This window comes from Sus scrofa, chromosome 13 (assembly GCF_054392235.1).
Source record: "Sus scrofa isolate SSC_HxYL_T2T_F1_AM1 chromosome 13, Sscrofa_HxYL_maternal_Yorkshire_Landrace_v2.0, whole genome shotgun sequence".
Taxonomy (NCBI): domain Eukaryota; kingdom Metazoa; phylum Chordata; class Mammalia; order Artiodactyla; family Suidae; genus Sus; species Sus scrofa.
Window position 1 is genome coordinate 21,662,207 of NC_139395.1, and position 25,509 is coordinate 21,687,715.

Below are 25,509 nucleotides of genomic sequence, written 5' to 3' on the forward strand. Positions count from 1 at the left end.
AGGAGTGGATCTGAAAGACTGGCTGTTCAAGGGATCAAATCACCTTCATTGCAAAATGTTGACTGAGCACCCATAGGATACCTTACCCCTTGTACACATATAGACAATCAATACTGATGTCCTCACAATCGGGATATAAATGGTAAACAGCAAAGTCAAAAAGTAGCCCTCATCCTGAGGGAAAATCGATTTAAGGTTCTACCAAATCCAAAATGAATTTTGTTTTGTTTTCTTCTGTTTTCAGAGGCCCTGCCAGAAATTGCATGAGATTGAACAAAAACATCTTAAGTAGGTCTGCAACGGAGGCTAATCAAAGTCTTGAGTTCTTTTACTGGAATCGTGCTTAAGAACTCGGGTTCTGGAGCCAGCCTGCAGGTTAGAATACAATTTCATCACTAACACCGCAGCGATTTTGTACAAGTTACACGATCTCTGCCTCAAATTCTCTACCTGCAAAACAGGCACAGCACATCTATGAATTCCACAACCATGAATTAGGACTCCTGGCTGTCAGGCACTGTGCTAGGCAGCAGCAAAGACCACTTTGGGCAGGTGATATTCCAACACAGGTGGCGGACGACAAAGCCTCAGTGTATGCAGAAAATGGGATAATTCCTGTAAAGCGTTTAGTGCAGTAACTTGCGGTGGAAAACGGTAAAAAACAGCTATTACTTTATAATTTGCCCCTCCCCACCAAAAATAGGTAAGTTCTCAAGAAAAGCATGTTATTATTAAAAATGTCCCCGCCTAAAAGACAATTTTCAGGTTAAGGATCTCTTTCTACCCCCGCTCCCCGGAGTAGGTACCCCTTCCAGGCCCGTACCGACCCACCCATCCCCAAGGACTTGTCGGGAGGTTCTCCGGTGTTAGAAAGGTCTCCTCAAAAAAGCCCCTTAGCTAGGACGGCAGAGTTGGGGTGTTGCAGGGTAGGTTAAAGGGGATTGTGAGCTAATATTCACAGAGGGAACTTCGCCGCGCCCCCAAGTCGGCAGAGAGAAAGGAACCCACACGCTCCCCAACTCCCCGGAAAGCAAGCAAAGCAAGCCATCAAGGTAGTTCCTGCCCGCTCCCTGCCTTCGGCAGCGGGGAGCCCCAGTCCACCGCCCAGATAACAATGGCGCCGGGGAGGGCGGGGCCGCGCGCGCCGGGCGGGAGCGGGGGGAGGGGCGGTGGCCTGTGGCCGGACCCGCCCCTGTGGCTCGCGGGATCACGTGACACGACCGCCCCGCCCCTCAGCCTTGCCGTGGTTCCAGGGTATATGAGAGGGGGCGGGGAAGAGGATGGAGCGGGCCCACTGGCCACGACAGGAAGTGACGTGAGGGCGTAGTTCGCGACGTGCGGCGACGTGGCGGCGAGGCTGGCGCCGGGCGGCGGAAGTGGCTCCCGCGCAGGGACTGGAGTGTTTGTGTTTTGGTTCGTGAAGGAGCCGGCGGCCGACCTGAGGGGAGGAGGGGGGAGGAGGAAGAATTAGTGGGAACTCGAGCGCCGGCGGCGGCAGAGGAGGAGAAAGGAGGGAGGAAGGCGGAGCGGAGAGAGGCGGAGACGGAGCCCGGCGGGGGCGGCACCGCAGCACGAGCCCCGCACCGTCCAGTCTGAGAGAAGCGGCGCAGAGGAGACGCGCCGCCGCCGCCGCCGCCGCCTCAGCCTTTGCTTCAGCTTCCTCTCGGACTACGCCTGAGTCCTGCAGCCGGAAGCTTTGGCGCCGCGGGTCCGCGCGTTGCGGGCTCAGGTAACCGAGCCTGCCCGGAGCGGGTCGGGACCCCGGGTGACCCGCGGGCTTCTGCCGCCCTTACTTCTCGGAGACCCCCCAGCCCTTACCCACTCGCGCGCCGGGGCCGGAGCTGCGGAACCCGGTGTCTGGACCCGCCAGCCCCGGTGACGCATCCCTCAAGGAGCTCTGGAGACTAGAATTTGGGGACCGGCCTTGGCAGCGACGGGTGTCACCCTTCCTTTCTCAAGATGGCGTCGCGAGAGAGGGCCGGAGGCCGCGGTTCCGCCTGCCTGTCTGTCCCGGCAGCCCGGGGGTGAGGGGGGTTCCCCGGCTAGAGCCTGGCCGGGTTCGGGGGCGGAGGATGGAAGAGATGGCGCAGGGGTTTGGCAAGGCCGGCCGGCCCAGGCCTTTTGGAGCTTGGTGTCAGTTACTCAGGTGCTCTTGGAGGAGGAACCGGGGCCTCCAGCAGGTGTAAATTTGGGGAGCTCCACCTATCTCGGACTTTTCTAGCCGGGTAATGGAGGAAGGAGGCGGCTCGAGAAGACAGGCTGTCTAGGGACCCTTGTCTCATCTCTAGAAGGTGGTGAACCGCAGTTTTTAAAGAACCTGAGACAACTAGGCCGCTCCTTTGGTAGAGAGCCCTTTAAACGTGCTCTGCAGTCCGCCTCTCTGGGAAGCTGGTTGTCCTCTCCGAGACTTTCCGACTTTTTAAGCTCTAATCGTCATAATTCGTATATTTGGTTTTTACCTTTTGCTTAAGTGGAACCAGTGTGTCCAGTTAGCTCCCTTTCACATACGTAGTAAGAAAAAAAACTACATGGACACCACTGTGATAATTTAGGACAGCTTAGAAACTTTATTCCTTATATAATAAAATGGGGGAAGTAGTAAGAGTTCATAGAGTTGCTGTAAGCATAATTCATGGATTGGTGCTTGGCACAAAACAAGTGCCCAGTAAATGTTAGTTGCTGTTATTAATACAGTTTTGCTGTCTGATCAGAGAGCACCCAGAGGAACTTTAACTGTAGAATACCAATTATTTTCAGAACATTTAAACTTCATTTAATGCAGAATCTTTGTTTCTGTGAAACAGGAGTTTAAGGAGTGAATGCAAAAACGACCAAATGTAATTTTTATCTTAATGTTATGCTGATTCTATATTTATAATTAGATTTAGTAATTTTTTTCTTGAAATCTTGGGGCAACTATAATCCAGAGCTTTAAATCTTGAAGAGCAAAGCTAAATCATAATCTTTTTATTTTTAAGTGGGCATCTGATGTTTTCCCTGAAATTTTGGAAGTACCATGGAATTTTGGAGCAAGCTGTCCTTTATGAGTAATTTAGTTTGTCTTTTGTAGGTAATCAGACAGTTGGGAAGTGTTTCAGTCGCTCTTGTATGTAGTAGCTGACATTGTGTTGGTGCATTGTCAGTCTACACGGCATTCTCAGTGATATTTGATCATTATTTCATCAAAGGGCTTGGCAGTTGTCAGTCCCTGCTGTGTGTTGACTACAGATTTAGAGATTTTTTTTATTTAATTTCTTATTCAATTCTCACAGCAGCTTTGTAAGTTAGGTATTCTGGAAATGGAGGCTTTGAAATGAAAGAACTTGCTCCCGTAGAAATTGATATAGTCAGCCTGGATTAGATCCCCAAATCTGGTACGTTTTTAGGGTGATGGGAAGATGGATGTGGAGTTGGAGCATTTTTATTACAAAATTTTTTTTTAAATATACAGAAGTAGGGAGGATAGTATAACTCGCTTGAGTTATCTTATGGCCAGTCTTGTTTTAGTTACACCCCCATTGTTTGGAAGCAGCTCAGACCTATTATTTCATTTGTAAATATTTCAGTATGTATTACTAAAAGATAAGGACTTTTTCAGAGCTGCCGTTTAGAAAAGGAAAAAGTGATTTTATTGTTTCGTAGATATGTTTATTAATGAGTTCATTGTCAGGAGGGATTCTTGTACAAACTCATTTCATGGGTAAGGCAGATTTCTTTGAGGTACCTAAATGAAATAGAACAGTGATTTGAGAAGGAGAATCATCAGATTTAGTGTTATTAACACATGATCAGATTTCATTAAAGATGAATAAAACTATTATCGTTGATTTGTGAGTAGATTGGAAAAGAGTTCTTAAATGTTTGCCAATTCTTTTGAGATTGAAAAGTAGTGTTGTTAGATGTTAAGACACATAAGTTGCCCTTTAGGCTAGCTTTTCTAAATGTGTTAAGTAGAAAGTAATGACACCTTTAATTGTTAGCCTCAAAACTACAAAAAAGTATAAGCAAATAAGACACCGATGAGCTCACCATTTAGAGAACTACTGTTAATACTTGCATGTATGATGTACCTGAGCACATGAGAAAACAGGTTTAAGTCCTTTAGCCACCAGCCACACAAACCTGAGAGACTTAGAATATTTGTTGCTCCAGAGTTAATTAAACAAAAAAATGTACCATTAAAACAAAAAAAAAAAGTGCCGTTTAATCTTCAAATAATGATGGTCAACATTTATTGAGATCTTAACTGTGTTCTAGAATTTTACTTAAAACTTTTAACCTAAGTGTAGTTCCAGAACCTGAATTCTTGAGTCATCTCTCAGGTTGCCTGGGTTCGAAACTCAGTTCTGTTGAAGCTCTGTCACAGTAACTATATGACCTCAGTCAAGTTACTCAACCTCTCTGTGCCTCTTTTCCTCATTTTTAAAGATTGTAATAGTCAACTTTATGGGATTGTTGAATGGCAGTATTAAGTACTTAAAACCATTGGACACAAAGTTGAGTCTTTAAGAAAGGTTAGCTTTAAAATTTTTTTAGAGACTTGAAAATTTTAGGCTCAGACCTTATGCCTTTGCATTATTTTCTTTTCATTCTTTTCTTTTTTCTTTTTGACTGCACCTCCACAGCTTGTGGAAGTTCCCAGGCCAGGGATCAATTCCATGCCACAGCAGCAGCCCAAGCTGCTGCAGTGACAATACCGGATCTTTAACCTGCTGCACTGCAAGGGAACTCCTACACTATTTTCTTAACAAAGGGAGAGAATTAAAGTAAATGGCATTCAGTGTTCAGTAAAGGTTATAATTGTCATACAATAATATAGCCAAAATTTACTACAGTGATTAATAATTAGATTTGTTTTGCTGATTTGTATATTTAATTACTTAATATTTGTTTCTTTTTAGGTTTCTTTACCTCCAGAAAGAAAAAAATTGTCACCTTGCATCCTGGAAGTTCATATAAGAGACTGAAGTTAGGGACTTGTTTCACATTTGGACATGGCTAATCGAGGAGCAACAAGACCCAACGGGCCAAATACTGGAAATAAAATATGCCAGTTTAAACTAGTACTTCTGGGAGAGTCTGCTGTTGGCAAATCAAGCCTAGTGCTTCGTTTTGTGAAGGGCCAATTTCATGAATTTCAAGAGAGTACCATTGGGGGTGAGATTTTCTTTTATCCTTTCTTAATTTAATTGAATCATACATTGACAAATAAAATTTTGCAGTAAGATGATGAGTACCTAAATAGATCACAGTGAAGAAAAGACCTGTTCAGCAGACTCAAGCTTTATGACTTGATTTTTATTAATGTTTTTTAATATTTGAGTTCCTGGTTATCCATGGGATGGTTGTATGGAAACTAAAATATAGATGCAGACATGAGTAGAATCAGTTTTACAAGTGTAGGATTTGATCTGTTGTTTTTCTAGATAATGATTAGAAGCTTCTTCAGATTAATACGTTTATGCTGAATTATATTGTCTTTAGAATAAATAGTGAAAATAGGAGTTCACGTCGTGGGGCAGTGGTTAACAAATCTGACTAGGAACCATGAGGTTTCGGGTTCGATCCCTGGCCTTGCTCAGTGGGTTAAGGATATGGCGTTGCCATGAGCTGTGGTGTAGGTCTCAGACGTTGCTTGGATCCCACATTGCTGTGGCTCTGGTGTAGGCCCGCAGCTACAGCTCCAATGAGACCCCTAACCTGGAAACTCCATGTGCTGCAGGAGTAGCCCTAGAAAAGGCAAAAACACAAGAAGAAGAAGAAAAAAAAGAATAAATAGTGAAAATAGTAAAAGTCAGTGTTAAAATTCTAATTCTAAATGGACTATTTATAAGTTACAATTATTTGTAAAATTAATTAAATTTTATTAAACCCGTTTAAGAATTCTAGGGCAAGGGAAGAGAAAAAGTGATCGATGGAGACAGACTGAAAGGGAAGTGGGGCCTGGAAAGAAAGATGAAAGAAGAGGGGAAAGAGGTGGTTGTAGCTAGACTGAGGTGAGGGGAGAGGGAAATGCAAGACAAAGAGGAGACAATTCACAGTGCAGCATTGTCAGTAGAAGACAAGAAGTTAGAGTGTAACCAAAGAAATACACAACTGTATATAGCAGTGCAGAATAGTCTCATTTGGCCTCGAGACTCATCTGTCAAATGATGCTTTTGAATTAGATGATGTCCGAAGAAACACAGTTTTAAGACTTACAATATTTTGTAAGGAAGGGATGTGTAATTAAGCAGTACTATATTTTTTCAGGTGTTCATGAATATACTTCATACTTTTTAAAAAATCAGACTTTTGAAATACATTAAGACAGATAGCCATGGGCATATAGCAACTCTTTGGAGTCCATATCTCAGAAACATAACTTTATGCTGTGCATTGAATGTATGTTCTCAAGTACGTAATGCTTGAGAATTTATAGTTTCAGATCTTCCCAGTAAGATAAATTATAGAACTCTGCTGTCTCCTGGCTTTTCCCTACATATAGAAAAATATACCAGATAAGTGGTGTTTCCCCTAGATTCAGCAGTATAATAGTGGCTGTCAACCCCCTGCATTTGTATATCCCATTGCCGTGTGATCCCCGTTTAGTTTGTTTTTATAGTAGATGAGCATTAAAAATATATATAGTCCATATGGCACAACTTTTATTTTGAGTCAGAAATCTTGATATTTTAAAAAATTATAATGAACAGCATATCACACATTCTTTGTGATTTCTTTGGTAATACAGTTGTGTGTACATATATATATATATCTGTTTTCGTAATGAAATATTACTTCACAAGCTTTAGTCTCCTTCAGAAAACAGATTGGGCCAAAGCTATCTAGCCCTTATAGTGGAAAGAGTTTTAAAGACCTTAAGGTTATATCTACCACCTTAAACTGGTGCAACAAATTAGTTATTATAACTGTTTCTTGGCAAGTGATTGTCAATTGCAGCATTTTCCAAAGTTCATATGCACTATAGGCTAAATACCCAGACCAGATATGTTTGAGACTTGCTATGTGCTTACCTCCTTGCTTCATAGTACATACTAAAATAATAAAACACCGAAGTACTATAGTAAACAATTCAATTCCTGGGAAACTATGCAGGAACCTACATTAGAATTTTTGTTTTTGTTTTGGATACTCCCAAATTATCTTCTAAGTATATTTTTTCCTAATGACTTCTCAAGAAAGACATTTAAAAGAAAAGTTTAACTCCTTATCAATGCATCATCACAAAAATACTCATATCCTCTGATATGTGTGTTGGGGGGGTGTATAATGAGATAGTTGGAATCTATACATACATATATATAATCTCCATTTCCATTTAATATCAATTAGAGTGTCTACATTTCATTAGGAGACTGTCAGAGGTTTTCATTCTAACACAAAACTTCCCTAATATTTTCTACTTGTACAGATTGAGTCTGACTTTTTAAACCAACTTTAAAAGAAATTTATATCCAAATTTCTATGTTAATGGTTGTTGGATATTTGTTCACTATGTTGACCACATATTAATACCTTCAGGAGGTATGATGATAGTGTCATGATAACAGCTGTGAGCCTTGGTTTTTTGTTTGTTTTTGAGATATAATTGGCATAATACTGTGTAAGGTATAAGACATATTGATTTGATTTATTTACAAAGTGAGCACTGTTTTAGGCTCTTTGCTAGCAACTCTTCACTGTTAAGGACTAGAGAAGATTGTAAGCATTTAAGAATTTCAGAGTTTGAGCTATGTCTATAACTTGTGGGTAATATGTATTTTTGTTTTGCTTGATGTGTGATAGGAATTATTTAAAAATGAATCTGGCCAGATGTTTTACATTTCATTTGCTCTTTACTTTTTACTTAACTGTATCTAGTAACATTAGTTGTGGTCTGAAGAGCTCACTTAAAATTTTCATCTCTGTTTAATCATGTTGTCAGGTGGAAATCATATACTGCACTCTTGGATTTGTGTATTCTAGAACCTTATGTTCATCAAGAATATCAAGGTTTCCTCTGTGGTTTTTGTGGTTCTTTCTAAATATGATAGCTTAATTTAAGAATCCATGTGGTCTCATTGTACCATCTCACTGTACCCTATGCCCCTGCCTCTTAACTGTATAGCAGTCATAATGAGATAGTTAGGGTTTAGCACTTCAGGGGGTTCTCAATTATTTGTAGGGGTTTAGTGTCCGGGAGTTCCCTGATATGTGTTGTTACTCTGGTTGTTTGATCCCTTGCCTGGGAACTTTTAAGTCTGCATGACATTTATGGTCCCATTATTTGTCTAAGACTACTCCAGAAGGTTAGCAGGGAGCATTAGTTTCATAGGGTTGTCTTCCTTGTTATCTCTTCTGGAGGCTCAATAGCTCTTCAGTAAATACTTGTTGGATGATAGGGCTGGCCATTTTTCACTTAACACCTTGAACACCTAAAGACTTTAAAGATTTCCAGGATTTCCTTTTGTGGCCCAGCAGTAATGAACCCGACTAGTATCCATGAGGATGCAGGTTTGATCCCTGGCCTTGCTCAGTGGGTTAAGGATCTGGCCTTGCTGTGAGCTGTGGCGTAGTACAGGAACCCTAGCCTGGGAGCTTCATATGCCTTGGGTGTTGCCCTAAAAAGACAAAAAAAAAAAAAAAAAAAAGACTTTTACATGATATGATATGTATAAATAAGTTGATCCTCTGGTTAAATTAGAGCAAGTTTAGAATATAGAGTGAAAAAGCATGCAGTCGTTAAGCCCTTTTTTTCTTTTGAGAGATAAATGTTTGATATCCCAGTTTAATTTCATATGTGCCACAGTTATCAAAGATATGCCTTACTCTAAAGTTTAGGTTATGGAACTGTCTGTGAGAATAACAACAACATTCCTCTTGCTGGTACTGTAACTTTTAAGCTTTAGTTTCAAGCACTTGTTCTCAAAGAGTATTTCTGGGGTTCCCTTTGTGGCTCAGCAGTAACGAACCCAGCTAGTATTGGGTTTGATCTCTGGCCCCGCTCAGTGAGTTCAGTGGCTACAGCTCCAATTCGACCCCTAGCTTGGGAACTTGCAAATGCCTCGGGTGCAGCCCTAAAAAGACAAAAAACAAAAAAAGTATTCCCTGTTCCAGAAACATCTGAGACCTGGGAACATGTTAGAAGTACAAATTCCTATATTGAGTCAGAATGCTGGAGTGGGGCCAAGTAATCTAACTAGTTCTTCCATGTGATTCTAATACATGCCAAAGTTTGAGAACCTCTGCTTTCTGTGTTCTGAGTAGTCATTATTACATTTACAGTACATACTCATTAATGTTTTCCCACAAATGGAATAATTGTTTTTCTTTTCTGATCCTTTACCTCACTGTGCCATAGCAAGAACTCCCTCCAGGGCCTTCTTTTAAAGCTACTTTCAGCAATTACTAAACTTAAGTAGATAATGTCTAAAATAATTATTTCAGAGTTTTTACTGGAAGAACAGAGTTTATTCGTTATTTAGCATCTGTCCAATATCTTCTAAGAGGTTACCAGGACTTGTTTTTCTATTCAGATAAAAACATCTAATGGGAAATTATTAAAATTAAGGAAAACAAGATTGGTTTCAAAGTTATCATTAACAGTCTTTTTTACCTTACCCTACCGATTTCTGGCCTGGACTTTGTTGAGAGTTAAACATTGGGGTTAAGAAAGCGGAGTGGTCAGGGGCCGGACTGTGTATCCACATTGTTTGATATAAAGTTTTAGCTCTAGCACATACCAGCTGCATCATCTTAGGCAAGTCATACCCTGATTTATTTTCCTCTTAACATGAAGTGGAAATAATAATATCTAACTTGAAAGGTTTTTTTGGTAAGGATTAAGTTGAAAGTACATATACACTTATTGGCACAATGCCTAGCAGAGTAAATTGCTTATTGTAAGTGTTCGCTCTTACCACTACCACCAGGACTTTTTGCTGAATCACTTTTGTCACTTGATATTTTTGTTGTATTGTCATGACATGACATTATTTTAGAATCATCACTGTTCCACCTAGTACATAGCATTTGATTTAGGATTCAACAGTGTTAATAGAATTTTATGTCCAGATTTTCTTCTCTTGGAAGATAGAGTTTCTCATTAAAAAGTAGAGGAACAAATAAGATGAAAAAAACAGTATGAACAAGGACTTCCTAAATTTGAACCTTCCTAAAAATGGAGTTTTTGCACATTCTTTCAAGTAGATAGCATGAATGTATACAACTAAGTTTAAGTTCTGTATGGTAGATTCCTACTGCTTTACCACCAATTTATTGGTTGTTACTAAAGTTGTTAGTCATGTATCTTACATTAAAAGCCTGGTGCCCACATCAGCTAATTTATTCGTGGAAGTTTTCTCAGAAGGAGAAATTACACAGTTAAATAAAATACTAAATAAATGTATGCAGATACTAAAATTGCTTCCTAAGCTGAGAAGTTAAAGCCAGCTAGAAAATTTAAATCTGAATAACTCATGTTTTTCCTGTAAGCGTTTTTCTCTTGCCCTTCGCTTGTTAACTTTCAGGAAGACTTGTGTGATTGTAATTTGTTCATTTACTTCCCTTATCTTTTGTGTGAGTTAAAAGCACTTTTAAGAAAGACAGAAGACCTAGAGAACCAACAGCATATGCTTTACCATTCATTAAAAAATGGTTTTTGAAATACTCACTTTGTGCTACAGTTTTAGTTAAAAATTGTGGAAATCAGTCTTTTGGTTTCAAGTGACAGAAAAATATCTTTATGCGTAACATTTCCTTCTAGAAAGTGCATATTCAATATTTGAGATAGGTTGTATTACTCAGAGAAGTTGGTAAAGATTTGGTATTATGTGTTTGTACCAGTTGTGACCTAAAAAATTTTAATAGTCTTAACAACAGTTATTCTCCACTGCCCCAGTTTAAAATGTTATCATATGTGACTTCTTAAACATTGCTGTGAATCAGGAGCCAGTAAACTTGGCTTCATTTCTGGCATCCTTTTACAGACAGCCCTGTTAACACGTTTATAAAATGAGGGGATTCTTCTAGAGGAGACTTTTTTAAGTGTTTACACTCCTCCGTATTTAACAATACAGTCAATACAATTAAGCCTTTTTCTTTCTCCTCTTAAAATTTATTTCACAATTTGAGATCATGAACATCTGTTTTTGTCCTGTATTAGTTAATTCATTGATGCCTTTTGGTGTTGTTGAAGCAGCAGAGCTGTTTGGTAGAATAATTTTGCCAATTAGCTGTAACTATGGTAAATTGCCTCTATTGATTCCCTAATATACTGCTTTTATTTTCTTATATTCTAGGAAATAAGATTATCAAGCTTCTCTAAAATTTATACTTAACAAAATTACCAAGCTCCTAACACTGTTTTAAGTACTAGAAATCAAAGTTGAGGAGTTCCCGTCGTGGCGCAGTGGTTAACGAATCCGACTAGGAACCATGAGGTTGCGGGTTCGGTCCCTGCCCTTGCTCAGTGGGTTAACGATCCAGCGTTGCCGTGAGCTGTGGTGTAGGTTGCAGACGTGGCTCGGATCCCCTGTTGCTATGGCTCTGGCGTAGGCCAGTGGCTGCGGCTCTGATTCGACCCTTAGCCTGGGAACCTCCATGTGCCACAGGAGCGGCCCAAAGAAATAGCAGAAAGACCAAAAAAAAAAAGAAATCAAAGTTGACCTTTCTCCCTTTTGGGTCTTACACCATAGTAATGTGATGTTACTTATACGTAATCTTCCTTGTGATGTGTGGTGAATTAATTAACTGTAGGATAATATAATTTGGAGTCATCATTGAAAGACTGTTATTAAACATGAGCCTTTTTTTTTTTTTTTGCCTTTTCTAGGGCCGCTCCCGCGGCATGTGGAAGTTCCCAGGCTAGGGGTCGAATCAGAGCCGCAGCCACTGGCCTATGCCAGAGCCACAGCAATGCAGGATCCAAACCTTGTCTGCAACCTACACCACAGCTCACAGCAACGCTGGATCCTTAACCCACTGAGACAGGCCAGGGATCGAACCCACAACCCCATGGTTCCTAGTCGGACTCGTTAACCACTGCGCCATGACAGGAACTCCTTTTTTTTTTTTTTTTTTTTTTTTTTTGCTTTTTAGAGCTGAGCTTGCGGCATATGGAGACCCCAGGTTAGGAGTCCAGTTGGAGCTACAGCTACTGGCCTACGCCACAGCCACAGCAGCACCAGATATGAGCTGTGTCTGTGACCCACACCACAGCTCACAGCAATGCCAGATCCTTAACCCACTGAGCGAGGCCAAGGATCAAACCTGCAACCTCATGTTTCCTAGTCTGGTTCATTTCTGCTGTACCACAAGGGGAACTCCCAGGGTGGTTTTAAGATAGCTTGTAACACATTTTTTAAGTAGTTACATGCTATATGATGCAGTTAATAGAACTTATATAGCATTCTCACAAATCTTGTCTGGACTTTACCATGGCTATATGAGGAAATATTAGCTTTTTTTGTTCTTTTTCATCCTCATCCTTGGTATTACGGAAGTTCCCAGGCCAGGGATCAAATCCAGTCCGCCACTGAGACTTAGGCCACAGCTGTGGCAACACTGGATCCTTAACCTGCTGCACCCCAGTGAGAACACTGAAGACTAGTTTTATAGATGAGGAAACTGAGGCAAGAAAAGTGATTTGCCTTAGATTTTGCAACTAAGTGACAGCTGGAACTAAAGATCTTTCTTCAGTGTGCCACCTGTATTCTGGAATTGATAAAGTTTAGAGTTAGGGTATGCGTGACATAAACATTTTTTTATAAACTGTGTAGTGCTGGACAGAGACAGACTGCCTTATATATCAATTTATTAGGAAAATGTGAAAATATTTTTAAATAGAAATTCAAATCATTTATATTCCAAAATGGGCACCACTATGTTCTTTTTTATGCTATCCACATATATTACATTTTTATTATTTCATTAACTTATTCTTGTGAGTCTTAATTCAAATGGTTTACACAAAGTCTCCCATCTTCTACCATTTAGTTCTTTTTCCCAGAGGTAGTATTAATTTGTTGTAGATCCTTGCAAAGTTATCCTGTTACACTCCAGTCTATGTATTTCCTCCTTTTTGTGTAGTTTGAATCATCAGATCTACTATAATATTCCTTTCATTTTTTACTTTAATACTGTCCCATTTATCTGTTGCTGAGCAACAGATGACTTTAAAGCATAGTCATTTAAAACAGTTATTATCTCTTTTGGTTCTGGGGGTTGAATGGGCTTCGGTGATTTTTCTGATGAGTGGCAGTTAGTGTTGGGGCTAGAATCATTTCAACTTACCTGGCAGCTCATTCTGGCTATTGGTTGGGACCTCAGCTCGGGCTGTCAGCCAGAACGTATGTATGTGGCCTTGCCACCTGGTTTGGGTTTCCTCACAGCATGATGGCTGGGTTCAAACATCAGTGTCCCAAAAATAACAGGCAAAAAAAGGCTGGGTGGCTTTTTATGACCTCTCCCTAGAAGTCACATAGCATCATTTATGTTCTAGTCAAAGGCTTGCACAGATTTGAGTAAAGAACATCAGTGTTGTAGAAAGAATGTACAGGGGATCTTGTATGAAGATCAACCTCATTTTTCTTGGTTGTATCAGTAGTCCTTTAAATGGGTCTTGTCAATATGTTTAATCAGTTTTAGTTTTCAGATTTGCTCGTTGTTCTATATATTTTTGTATATTAATTGTCCTGGAGTGAATAATTTAGTTTATAGTTATTTCTTACATATTCCAAGTATTTCTGTTACATAAACTCCTTGATGTTGATCTCTGTGTCAGAGGTTATATACTTTTGTAGTTCTGATAAATTTTTCTACATTGCCCTCCGACCATCAATACAAGGAATTCCTGTTACCCTATTTTACTAACTCATGGTAGTGTCACACTTGTAGATTTTTGCCATTCTTACGTACATTGATCTCTGCTTTTTTTTTTTTTGTCTTTTGTCTTTTGTTGTTGTTGTTGTTGCTATTTCTTGGGCCGCTCCCGAGGCATATGGAGGTTCCCAGGCTAGGGGTTGAATCGGAGCTGTAGCCACTGGCCTACGCCAGAGCCACAGCAACGCGGGATCCGAGCCGCGTCTGCAACCTACACCACAGCTCACAGCAACGCTGGATCGTTAACCCACTGAGCAAGGGCAGGGACCGAATCCGCAACCTCATGGTTCCTAGTCGGATTCGTTAACCACTGCGCCACGACGGGAACTCCTGCTTTTTTTTTAATGTACATTTTCCCATAATAGGAGTGAAGTCAAGCATCTTATATTTTTAGAGCTTGTTGTATTTCCATTTTCTGTGAACTATTTATACCTTCATGAAATTTTTATATAGATTCATTTGTAAAAGTCATACTCTTTTGTATTGTTTAATTTATTAATGTCAATATTCAATTTCTCTGTATTGCATTTATAATTATTTTAGTAACTAGTAAGTGCCTATTTTTTTGACGATACCTTTATTGTTGGCTTTCATTTTTTTGGCTGTAGCATGCAGCAGCTTGATGTGAGATCTCAGTTCCCAGACCAGGGATTGAAGCTGAGGTGAAAGCACCAAGTTCTAATCACTAGGCCACCAGGGGACTCCCTATTGTTGGACGTTTAATATTTGCATTTTTGTTCGCTGTTTTGGGTAATCATCTAATAGTGGATGTTTTCTTGAATTTGTCCACCTTCCAAACTCAATTTCTAGATGTGGCTATTGAACCAGAGTAATTTTATCTAACGATTATGGGATTAGAAGGATTCCAGGTTTTGTTTATCACTTTTTTCTTCTCTTAGAGATAGATAATCCCAGTTACTTTGGACCTTTCTTGGCATAGATAATTATATTCTGGGATTGCAGATTTCCTATAACCGTTACTCTGGGGGTTCATCTTCTCTCTCTCTTTACTCTACTTAGCTTGCCCTTTTCCATTTTTATATTGTTGAATTCTCAGATATTAGCTTTTATTTTAAGCTCACGTAGTGAATAGGTTTATTGCCAAACTTTAAAAAGTCACTTCAAGGCCAGTAATATTTTAAGGGTTTGGTACATACATTTCCTTGAGGTCTGGGAAGCATGTATTAAATGCTAAGTTCTTGAACCAAATTGGAAAGGGATATCACTAAGGAGAAAGGGGAAAGAAGCTCCTTTGTAAAATAGCCTGGGCACTATTCTTGCACATTATCTTTGATTTTTTTTGTAGTCTGAAAATGAAATACCTCGGTGTAGATTTTTCAGTGTTCTCTGACCTTCCTGGATCTATGATTTGGTTTCTGACCTTAATTGGAGGAAATTCTCAGTCTTTATTGTTTCAAATATTCTATTCTTTTCTTATAGTATTCACAGAATATTATACCTTTTGTAGTCTCAGTCTTTGTATATTCTGTTCTGTGTTTTTTCAGTCTTTGTTCTCTTTATATTTTAGTTTTGGGGGTTTCTGTTGATGAACATCAAGGTCTGAGATTCTTTCCTAAGCCATGTCCAGTCTTGTATTAAGTCCATCAAAGGCATTCTTTATTTCTATTATGGTGGGTTTGTTTGTGGGTTTTTTTTTTTTAAGGGCCGCATCTATGGCACAGGGAGGTTCCCAGGCTAGGGGTTGAATCAGAGCTGTAGCCACTGGCCTGCATCCCAGCCACAGCAACGCCAGATCCCCAACCCACTGAGCAAGGCCAGGGATTGAACCCATGTCCTCACGGAGGTTAGTCCAGATGCGTTTCTGCTGAGCCACAATGAGACTCCTCTTACGGTGTTTTTGATCTCTGGCAATTTAGGAGATTTTTTTTTTTTCCCCTGTCCTTTTAGGGCCACACCCATGGCATGTGGAGTTTCTCAGGCTAGGGGTCAAATCAGAGATGTAGCTGCTGGCCTACACCACAGCCACAGCAATGCCAGGTCCAGGCCGAGTCTGTGACTACACCACAGCTCATGGCAATGCCAGATCCTTAACCCACTGAGCAAGGCCAGGGATCAGACCCGCAACCTCATGGTTCCTAGTCTGATTTGTTTATGCTACACCACGATGGGAACTCCTAGGAGATTCTTAAGATTTCCATCTCTCTGCTGACATTGCCAATCTGTTCTTGCAGTCTGTCTTTACTGTTAGGGTTCTTAACACATTAATCCTATTGTTTTAAATTCCCAGTGCAATAATTCCAACATCTCTACCATGCTATTTTTTTTTTTTTCCTTGCTGGCTGAATATGATACAGTGGGTAGTAGCGACTTCGTAAGTAGGCCATTAGTAGTGTGGTAGAGAGTTGTGGAGGGAGGGGAACCATTCTACAGACCTTTCATTAAGTCTTTTAATAAGCCTGTTTGTCTGAACAGTGAACTTCAAACAAGTAAATGTTCATCAGTTTTTTTCTTTCCCCTCTTCGATAAGACGGGCCAGCTAGAAGCGGGGGCTAGAATTAGACATTTTCCTTTTCCCACATGGAAGGATGGAACTGGCTTGATTTGGATATTTCTTCTCCCATGTCAGAATCTGATAATAACTCCAGCAGGCTGTACTCAGACTAACTAGTTTCTCATGGGGGGGATAGGCTTTAAGAACCAGGTAATTTGCTTTATTTCAGGATGGTTCCTTTTCCCCTCATCTTGCAAAGAAGCAGGAGGGAGTTTTTCTCTGATATTTACTGTGAGACCCTGGTCAAGTTCCTGGAGGTAAAACTAACAAAAGTGTGGTTGCCACATGGCAGACACCTGCCCCCCTCCACCCCAACCCACCCCCCACCATGGCTGCTAGGTTCCCTTGGAGTTTTTTACTCGAACTTGTCTGTACCTAACGTCCAGCATTTTTGTCAATTACAGTTTGATTTCTTACAACAGCTTTGGTTTCCTTAAGTTTCTGCTCTCAGGTGATGTTTTCTCCATCCACCTGTCTTGTCTCTCCAATTTGAGAGAAGCAGATTGCCCTGTGACCTCACTTCTTTCTCAGGTATGAAAACAACTATTGATTTTTCAGTTTCTTCAGCTTTTTTCATTTGTCAGGATGGAGTGGCGACTTCTAGGCTCCAGAAATCATCTTTCCTTGCACATAATATGGCTTTTTAAAAGTACTGTTTAAACTGTTTAACAAACTTTCTATTGTCCAGAGATAATATTTCCCTTAAAGCTAAGTTAATTTCATTAATTTTTTCTCTTGATATTTTTTGGGGAGCAGTTGTCTGATACTAGTTAATAGCTTGTAACAACCTCTCCACTTTCTTTCATTTCTACATCTTTTCTCTTTGTAATGTGTGCTTTCATTCCACTTTCCAATTTAGTATTTGGTTACATCATTGTTGTATAAATCCAGTCTGATGAATAAAGACTCACCAAGGAGTTCCCGTCGTGGCGCAGTGGTTAACGAATCCGACTAGGAACCATGAGGTTGCGGGTTCGGTCCCTGCCCCTTGCTCAGTGGGTTAACGATCCAGCGTTGCCGTGAGCTGTGGTGTAGGTTGCAGACGCGGCTCAGATCCCACGTTGCTGTGGCTCTGGCGTAGGCCGGTGGCTACAGCTCCGATTCAACCCCTAGCCTGGGAACCTCCATATGCCTCGGGAGCGGCCCAAGAAATAGCAACAACAACAAAAAGACAAAAGACAAAAAAAAAAAAAAAAAAAAAAGACTCACCAAGATTGTGCTCTTGATGTGGTAACCACAGATTCTCAGTCTTGAAGTTTCAGATACTAGTTTTATCAAATCATTTTAGGGTGATTGGGTTTGGGGTATTAACTTACTACTAATTAAGTTCAAAGTCATAAGATTAATTTTAAAACAGTTAGCAATGTGCATTAGTGTACTATCAAAAATACTAATACAGAGTTCTCCTTGTGGCGTACCAGAAATGAATCTGACTAGTATCCATGAGGATGCAGGTTCGGTCCCTGGCCCTGCTTAGTGGGTTAAGGATCTGGCATTGCTGTGAGCTGTTGGTGTAGGTTGCAGATGCGGCTTGGATCTGGCGTTGCTGTGGCTGTTGCATAGACCAGCAGCTGCAGCTCTGATTCCACCCCTAGCCTGGGAACTTCCATGTGCCGGGGGTGTGGCCCTAAAAAAAAAAAAAATAGTGATATGGTATTGTTCAGCTGGCGGCATATAACTAGCTTATGTCCTGGCTAATGGATTCCCTTAGAAGAGTTGGGTGTCCTTTAAGAGTAACTGATACAATAGTTAAAACATTGACTTCTGTTACTCTTGGATTATTTCTGAAAAAACTACATGAATTAATCTTTTAAACATAGTTTATCTTTTTTTCTGGAGTTCTACTGTGGCGCACTGGGTTAGGAATCAGAGTGCCACAGCTTAGGTTGCTGCAGAGGCATGGGTTTGATCCCCAGCCCAGCACAGTGGGTTAACAGCACCTTTCTCCTAGACAGTGGTGGAGAAAAATTATTATGCTTTACCTCCTTTTGCATGACTTCCTGCAGACTCTTCTGAAATATGTATCATTAATACAAGATTGTATTCATTTGGCAGCAGTTACCTTTAGTTGTTGCTTGAATGATTTTTGTTGTGGTTAATGTGCATAATAAAAAGGTTACAGGAGGTGTTCCTGTCGTGACTCAGTGGTTAACGAATCCAACCAGGAACCGTGAGGTTGCAGGTTTGATCCCTGGCCTTGCTCAATGGGTTAAGAATCTGGTGTTGCCATGACCTGTGGTGTAGGTTGTTGATGCGGCTCGGATCCCATGTTGCTGTGGCTCTGGCATAGGCCAGTGGCTACAGCTCTGAATCGACCCCTAGCCTGGGAACCTCCATATGCTGCGGGAGCAGCCCAAGAAATGGCAAAAAGAAAGTTACAGGAGTTCTGTTGTGGCACAGCAGATTAAGGATCTGACCTTGATCTGACATTGTCACTGCAGTGGTGTGGGTTCCATCCCTAGCCTGGGAACTTCCACATGTTGGAGGTGTAGGCCCAAAAAAGTTATAATTTTAACCATTTTTAAGTGTATAGTTCTGTGGCCATTAGGTAGATTCGCATTTCGTGCTACTGTCACCATGTCCATCTTCAGAACTTTTTTGTCTTCCCCATCCAAAAATAAATTATAATTAAAACTCTACCCATTCAACAGTAACTCCCCATTTCCTCACCCTCTACCTGTGGCAAATACCATCCTACTTTCATGATTTGACTCTAGGAATCTCATGTGAGAGAAATTATATGATATTTGTCTTTTTGTAACTGGCTTATTTCACTTAATGTGTCATCAAGGTTCATCTATACATACTATAAACATGTCCAAATTTCATTTTTAAGGCAGAATGATATTCTGTTATATGTATATGCCACATTTTGTGTAGTCATTCATCCTTTGATGGACTCTTTTTTTTTTTTTTTTTGGTCTTTTTGCCATTTCTTGGGCCGCTCTCTCGGCGTATGAAGGTTCCCAGGCTAGGAGTCGGATCGGAGCTGTAGCCACCGGCCTACGCCAGAGCCACAGCAACACAGCATCTGAACCCCGTCTACAACCTATACCACAGCTCATGGCAACACTGGATCCTTAACCCACTGAGTGAGGCCAGGGATAGAACCTGCAACCTCATGGTTCCTAGTCAGATTCGTTAACCACTGAGCCATGATGGGGACTCCCTTTTGATGGACTCTTGAATTTTGTCCACCTTTTGGCTATTATGAATAACACTGCTATGAACGTTGGTATACATATATCTTTCACATCTTTTATGAAAAAGTGGAGTTGCTGGGTCATGTGGTAATTCTATATATAATATTTTTAAAGAATTTCCATACCATTTTCCACAGCACCTGCACTATTTTAAATTCCCACCATCAGTGCACAAAGGTTTCAATTTCTCCATATCCTTGCAAACTCTTGTTTTCTGTTGTTTATTGATAATAGCTATTCTAATGGATGTGAAGTGATATGTCACTGTGGTATTGATTTGCATTTTCCTAGTGGTTAGTGATGTTGAGCATCTTCATTTTTTTCTTGGCCATTTGTATATCTTTCGAGAAATGTTTATTGAAGTCCTTTGTCTTTTTTTTTTTTTTTTTTTTTTTTAATGGCTGCACCAGTAGCATACGGAAGTTCCTATGTCAGGGATTGAATCTCAGCTGCAGCTGTGACCTCTGCTGCAGCAATGCCAGATCCTTTAACCCACTGTGCCGGGCCAGAGATTGAACCCCAACCTCTGCAGTGACCTGGGCCACTGCAGTAGATTCTTGAACCACTGCACCACAGTGGGAACTCCTTCCATTTTTTTAAAATTGAGTAGTTTGGGGTTTTGTGTTGTCAAGTTGTGGGAATTCTTTATGTATCTGGCTATCAATGATTTATCAGATGCTAGCTGATTTTTAAGAATGAGTTCAATATGATGAGTAGTTATAAGATAGCTCATAATGAGTTCCTGTCGTGAAGCAGTGGTTAACAAATCTGACTAGGAACCATGAGGCTGCGGGTTTGATCCCTGGCCTTGCTCAGTGGGTTAAGGATCCAGTGTTGCCGTGAGCTGTGGTGTAGGTTGCAGATGCGACTCAGATCCCACATTGCTGTGGCTCTGGCATAAGCCGGCAGCTATGGCTCCAATTAGACCCCTAGCCTGGGAACCTCCATATGCTGTGCGAAGTGGCCCTAGAAAAGAGGCAAAAAGACAAAAAAAAAAAAAAAAAAAAAAGATAGCTCGTAAGATGGACATACTTTTAGGAGCATTGCCATCTTTTTATATACGATCCATATAGTAAAAATTGTTTTTCTTATTTGTATATAGTAAAAATTTTTACCTTGTTGCCAGGCTTTTGGAGTATTTGGATTTAATCACTGTATGCTTTCCTCTCTGCCACAATCTATTTTTATTCCCTTTCTTCTCTTCTTCCTTGCATTAGTTGAAGTGTAACCCTTCCCTGAATATGTGGTATTTGTCTTCTTTGCTGCCATAATCTACTGGGTACTCCCTTCAATACACACATTATTTTTTTGGCTTTTTAGGGCCACACTGGTGGCCTATGGAGGTTCCCAGGCTCTAGGGGTCAAATTGGAGCTACAGCTGCTGGCCTACACCACAGCAACGCCAGATCTGAGCTGCATCTTCGTCTTACACCTCAGCTCATGGCCTTGCCAGATCCTTAATCCACTGAGCAAGGCCAGGGATCGAACCCACAACCTCATGGTTCCTAGTTGGATTTGTTTCTGCTGCACCACGACGAGAACTCCCACACATAAAATTTTAGTGGAAAATAAAAATGGCCTCAGTTTTTGTTTTGGCTATCATTGGCTCTTAAACCATCCATATAGTCTTTTTTTTGTACATTTTTATCATCTGAAGTCAATACTCATCTGTCTGATAAAATTCACATGTTATAATACTATTTCTATTAATATTCATTTTCCCAGCAGACCAATTTCTACTTTCATGGACAACTTTGGTACCTGGTTTATGATTCCACTTGGTCAGTTCCTGCCATCTTTCTCTCTGGTTAGAAGTTTGATCCGAATCCGTTAGACTCATCCATTGAATTACTTGGCTCTAAAAACCTTTGACTCCCTTCCCTACATTATCACTTCCAAACAACCTCTCACACGGATTTTATGATCACAGGCCCCTGATCTACATCTGTGATCTGGAATAAGGCCCTCCCCCTCTCTAACAGCTGTATCCTCTAAGGTTTAAGAGGGCATGAAATTCACCACGTCTATGAAAGTTTTGTGTAAGGGAGAATAGTCAGTCATGGAGTGTGTGTGTGTTGTGTAGTTTTAGGCAATTAAGGTATCATTTTACTTATAGCCATTTTAATTCTTAACCAAGCCACTGTTGCCTTTTCATTTATACATTAGGCTATTTCTTATTGTTAAATACAAAAATACTTTGAGCATAAAAGTGTGTTCTCCCTACTTTCCTGCTCCTTATCTTTTGGAGATTCCATAAGATAACAGATTAGAAAATACTGGCATTTTTATGGCTTTACCACATATTGGCACAGTTATTTTTAAAACAGTTAAAAATATCTCCAGCAGAGCATAAGTTTTTCTACACTCTATTTTTTTTTAATTTTGCTAAGTGAGGGGGTAAAACTTAACTATTTTTACTGTGAAGATATCTTGATTTTGTTGATTACTAGTGGTGATTTTTTTCTATGTTACATTTCTTTTGTGAATTTTCTTTACACGTTTATCTTTGATGCTTTTGGAGTTTCCCTAAGATTTATATGAGCTTTCTACGTAGTAAAAATTAATCTCATGCCATCCACTGTAGAAATTTTTCTAAATGTGTTTGCCCCTACGTTTTGAATGTATGATACATGTTTTACAAACCTAAACTCTCTTAATTTTTATGTAGTCATACTTGCTAGTCTTGTAGGATTTTTGGTCCATTCTAATAAAGTATTCTTTCCTATCAGGTTTAATAAATAGTAAGTTGAAGGTTGGGGTGATATTGGTTCCTTGGTTTTTCTTTTTTGCCCTTCTCTTTAATTCATGTAGAATCATTTTGTTTGTTAAAACTTTTTTTTTAATGAATTATTAACCTTTGGGTTATGCTCTTGATTTGGATGTTCTTTCCCTTGCTCAGTGCGTTGCAGTGTCTCCTTGCTTATTATTTATAAAGGTCTTCACGTTATAGGCCTTTGATATTTGCAGATTTAACATTTACAGTTTCAGCTACTCTCAGCTGACTCCAAGGTCTGTCATTCAGTAATTTGTAGTTTTGCTGAGACTGAAATGTTGCTTGCTTGCTGCTAGGCTACAAATAGGAACTGATCATGTAAGCGCAAAGAAGGAGCCTATTAGACAGGCCAGCACCTGCATCTCAACGCAGCTTTGTTTTTCTCTACTTGTCGTCGCGTACACAGTAACTCTCGAAGTGATAAAAGCTGTTTCTTTGTGAAATATGGGCCCGAAAAGAAAATCAACTGCTAGTGCTGGTGATGGAAGTGAAGAGAAAATGAAGAGGTCTAAGAAAGTGATGGTTCTTAGCCAGAAAAATAGACGTTTTGGATAAATTAAAGTGGTTTTGCAGATTCAGGTAAGTTTGTGGTTGGTTAAACATTGCTACAGTGTTTATCAGTGGTTTATATTTTGGGTACTAGAATTTATTTTTATAACTATATAAATGATTAGTAATGTATTTTTAGAAGCACTGAGGATTTGAAGATGTCAGCTGTACTTGACTGACTTTTATGGGAGAAGTTAAATACTTCAGTAGTATTTGAAACCTTGAGAACTTTGGGAAATCTTGATGTTCTTGCAGTATATAATGTTTATAGTAGTGCCTTATCCTATTCCCATAATACTTCTGCCCTGTGGCACTCTTAACACATTTAAATAGTTTTAATGTGTTTTAATGTGTTTTGTTGTACCCTACCCCTGGCATCTAATATTGGTCTTTTTCTTCTCCTCCCAAATTATGTTCTTTTTATCATACCACAAGAACAATATGGTGTTAAGTTTAAAAGATCTCGCTGGGAGTTCCCATTGTGGTACAGTGGAAATGAATCCGACTAGGAACCATGAGGTTGTGGGTTTGATCCCTGACCTCTCTCAGTGGGTTAAGGATCCAGTGTTGCCATGAGCTATGGTGTAGGTTGCAAACGTGGCTGAAATCTGGCGTTGCTGTGGTGTAGGCCGGCAGCTACAGCTCCGATTAGACCCCTAGCCTGGGAACCTCCATGTGCTGCAGGTGTGGCCCTAAAAAGCAAAAAAAAAAAAAAAAAAAAAAAAATGTCATTAGTACTTTAAGATTATTTTACTTATGTAGTAAGTTGAGAGGAGTTTTTTAAAAATACCTATTTTTTTCCCATTTGAGAACTGTATCTAGTCAAATATTAAAATAGCCCCGAAATAGTTCTACACATCTCTTAATGAACTTCAGCAAACTTTTTGAACATTTGTATGGACTGAGGTTTATATTAGATACTGGTTATGGGCAGGTTTCTCAGGGAACTCCCTGGGAGAATAAAAAGATAAGGTTAATCAGTGGTTATAGAAAGTGTGTGAAACATGTTCTTGCAACAGAGAAGTCTGGGAGCACAAAGGGAGGACCTGTTGAAAGGGTGTGATGAGGAATGGCTTCTAAGGGGCGTTGAGGAGTAAGTTAATTGTTCTTATTCTTTGTTAATATGATTGGGATCCAATGTCCTCCCAGCATAATTGACTGTCTTATCACTGCCTGTGTGTTGTAAGGCTTGTTACTTTGATCTATTCCAGCCAGTTTGAAGAACTTACTATCTGCTTTATGTTAACTGATGTCTTTGGATTTTCATCTCAGTCTTGCCTCTTCCAAATACTTTCTCTTTCTCTAATAACTTATTATTTCAATTATTATAAGAATATATGAAATGATACCACATGATCACGATGGTAGACATTTCTCTTGTTTGGCTTCTAGGTTTAGAGAGACTGCAATACCTGATTTTTAGCCTACTGGTGTAATGGCTTTGTATTTCTAAAAGAATCTCTACTAGATTATGGGCTGTTATTATTTTAATGTATTGGTTGAAATTTCTTCTCCTGTATTTTGACATTTTTATATATGCATTTATAAAAAGAGATTGGTGGCCTTTTGTGAAATATTAACTGGTTTGGGAATCAGATTATATTTCCGTGAAGGCAGCATAATTAATAATTATTTCCCTGAGCCTAGAGTTGACTTAAATGCAAGTGTAAATGAATCTTTTTTGCTGCCAATGGACTTGTTTATGGAAGAGAAAACAAAGTTCAAATGCAAATTATAATTATTTTTCAGTTGCATCAGACTATACTTGAGAAAAGTTGTAATTTGTGATCCAGTCCTTAACATTTTTTTCTCTTTTATTAAAAAAAGAATACTGTCTTAGGGCTTAATTTTAAGTGCTTAAAAAAATATTAATTCTGGGAATTCCCATCGTGGCTCAGTGGAAACAAATCTGACTAGTATCCAGGTTTGATCCCTGGCATGGCTCAGTGGGAAGGATCCGGCGTTGCCGCAAGCTGTGGTGTAGGCCGCAGACACGGCTTGGATCTGGAGTTGCTGTGGCTGTGGTGAAGGCCAGCAGCTACAGCTTTGATTCCACCCCTAGCCTGGGAACCTCCACCTGCTGTGGGTGCAGCCAAAATAGATAGATTCTGCCTGAGAACCTTTCATGGCTGTGAAAAAGTGACATAGTACTTTCTTGGTGTCTTTTACCATAAATACATGATTTTTTTTTTTTTTTTTTTTTTTGCTTTTTTTAGAGCCACACCTGCAGCATATGGAAGTTCCCAGGCTAGGGGTCAAATCAGAGCTGCAGCTGCCCACCAGTGCCACAGTCACAGCAACACCAAATCCAAGCCATATCTGCAAACTATGCCGCAGCTTGTGGCGACGCCAAACCCCTAATCCACTGAGCAAGGCCAGGGTCCAACCTCGTGAATACAAGTAGGATTCTTAACCCGCTGAGCCACAATGGGAACTATTAGGAGTTTTAAAAATGGATATTCTTGCTAATTTTGCATTGTAAAAGTTTATATTAGATCATATATTTTATATATGACTAGCCACTTGTGAGAATTCACAGAATTAAATTAGAGCTAAATTAGAATTTAGCTCAAAATAAAGACATTTCCAGTTATGATGGTTGCAAAATT

General features: G+C 39.9%; 1 protein-coding gene across 5 annotated transcripts in view; it reads left to right on the plus strand.

Moving 5' to 3' along the window:
• Positions 1 to 1,372: 1,372 nt before the first annotated feature.
• The window catches only part of RAB5A (RAB5A, member RAS oncogene family), a 34,802-nt gene continuing 10,665 nt past the window's right edge, over positions 1,373 to 25,509 (plus strand). For 3 of the 5 annotated variants that reach the window (XR_014822212.1, XR_014822213.1, XM_021068191.2), the window contains exons 1-2: positions 1,373 to 1,729; positions 4,902 to 5,157. Coding sequence is in view for 3 of the 5 variants with exons in the window: in XM_021068191.2 (XP_020923850.1) it covers positions 4,995 to 5,157 (163 nt within the window). In the remaining 2 variants the exon portion in view is untranslated. 5 annotated transcript variants of the gene reach the window in all.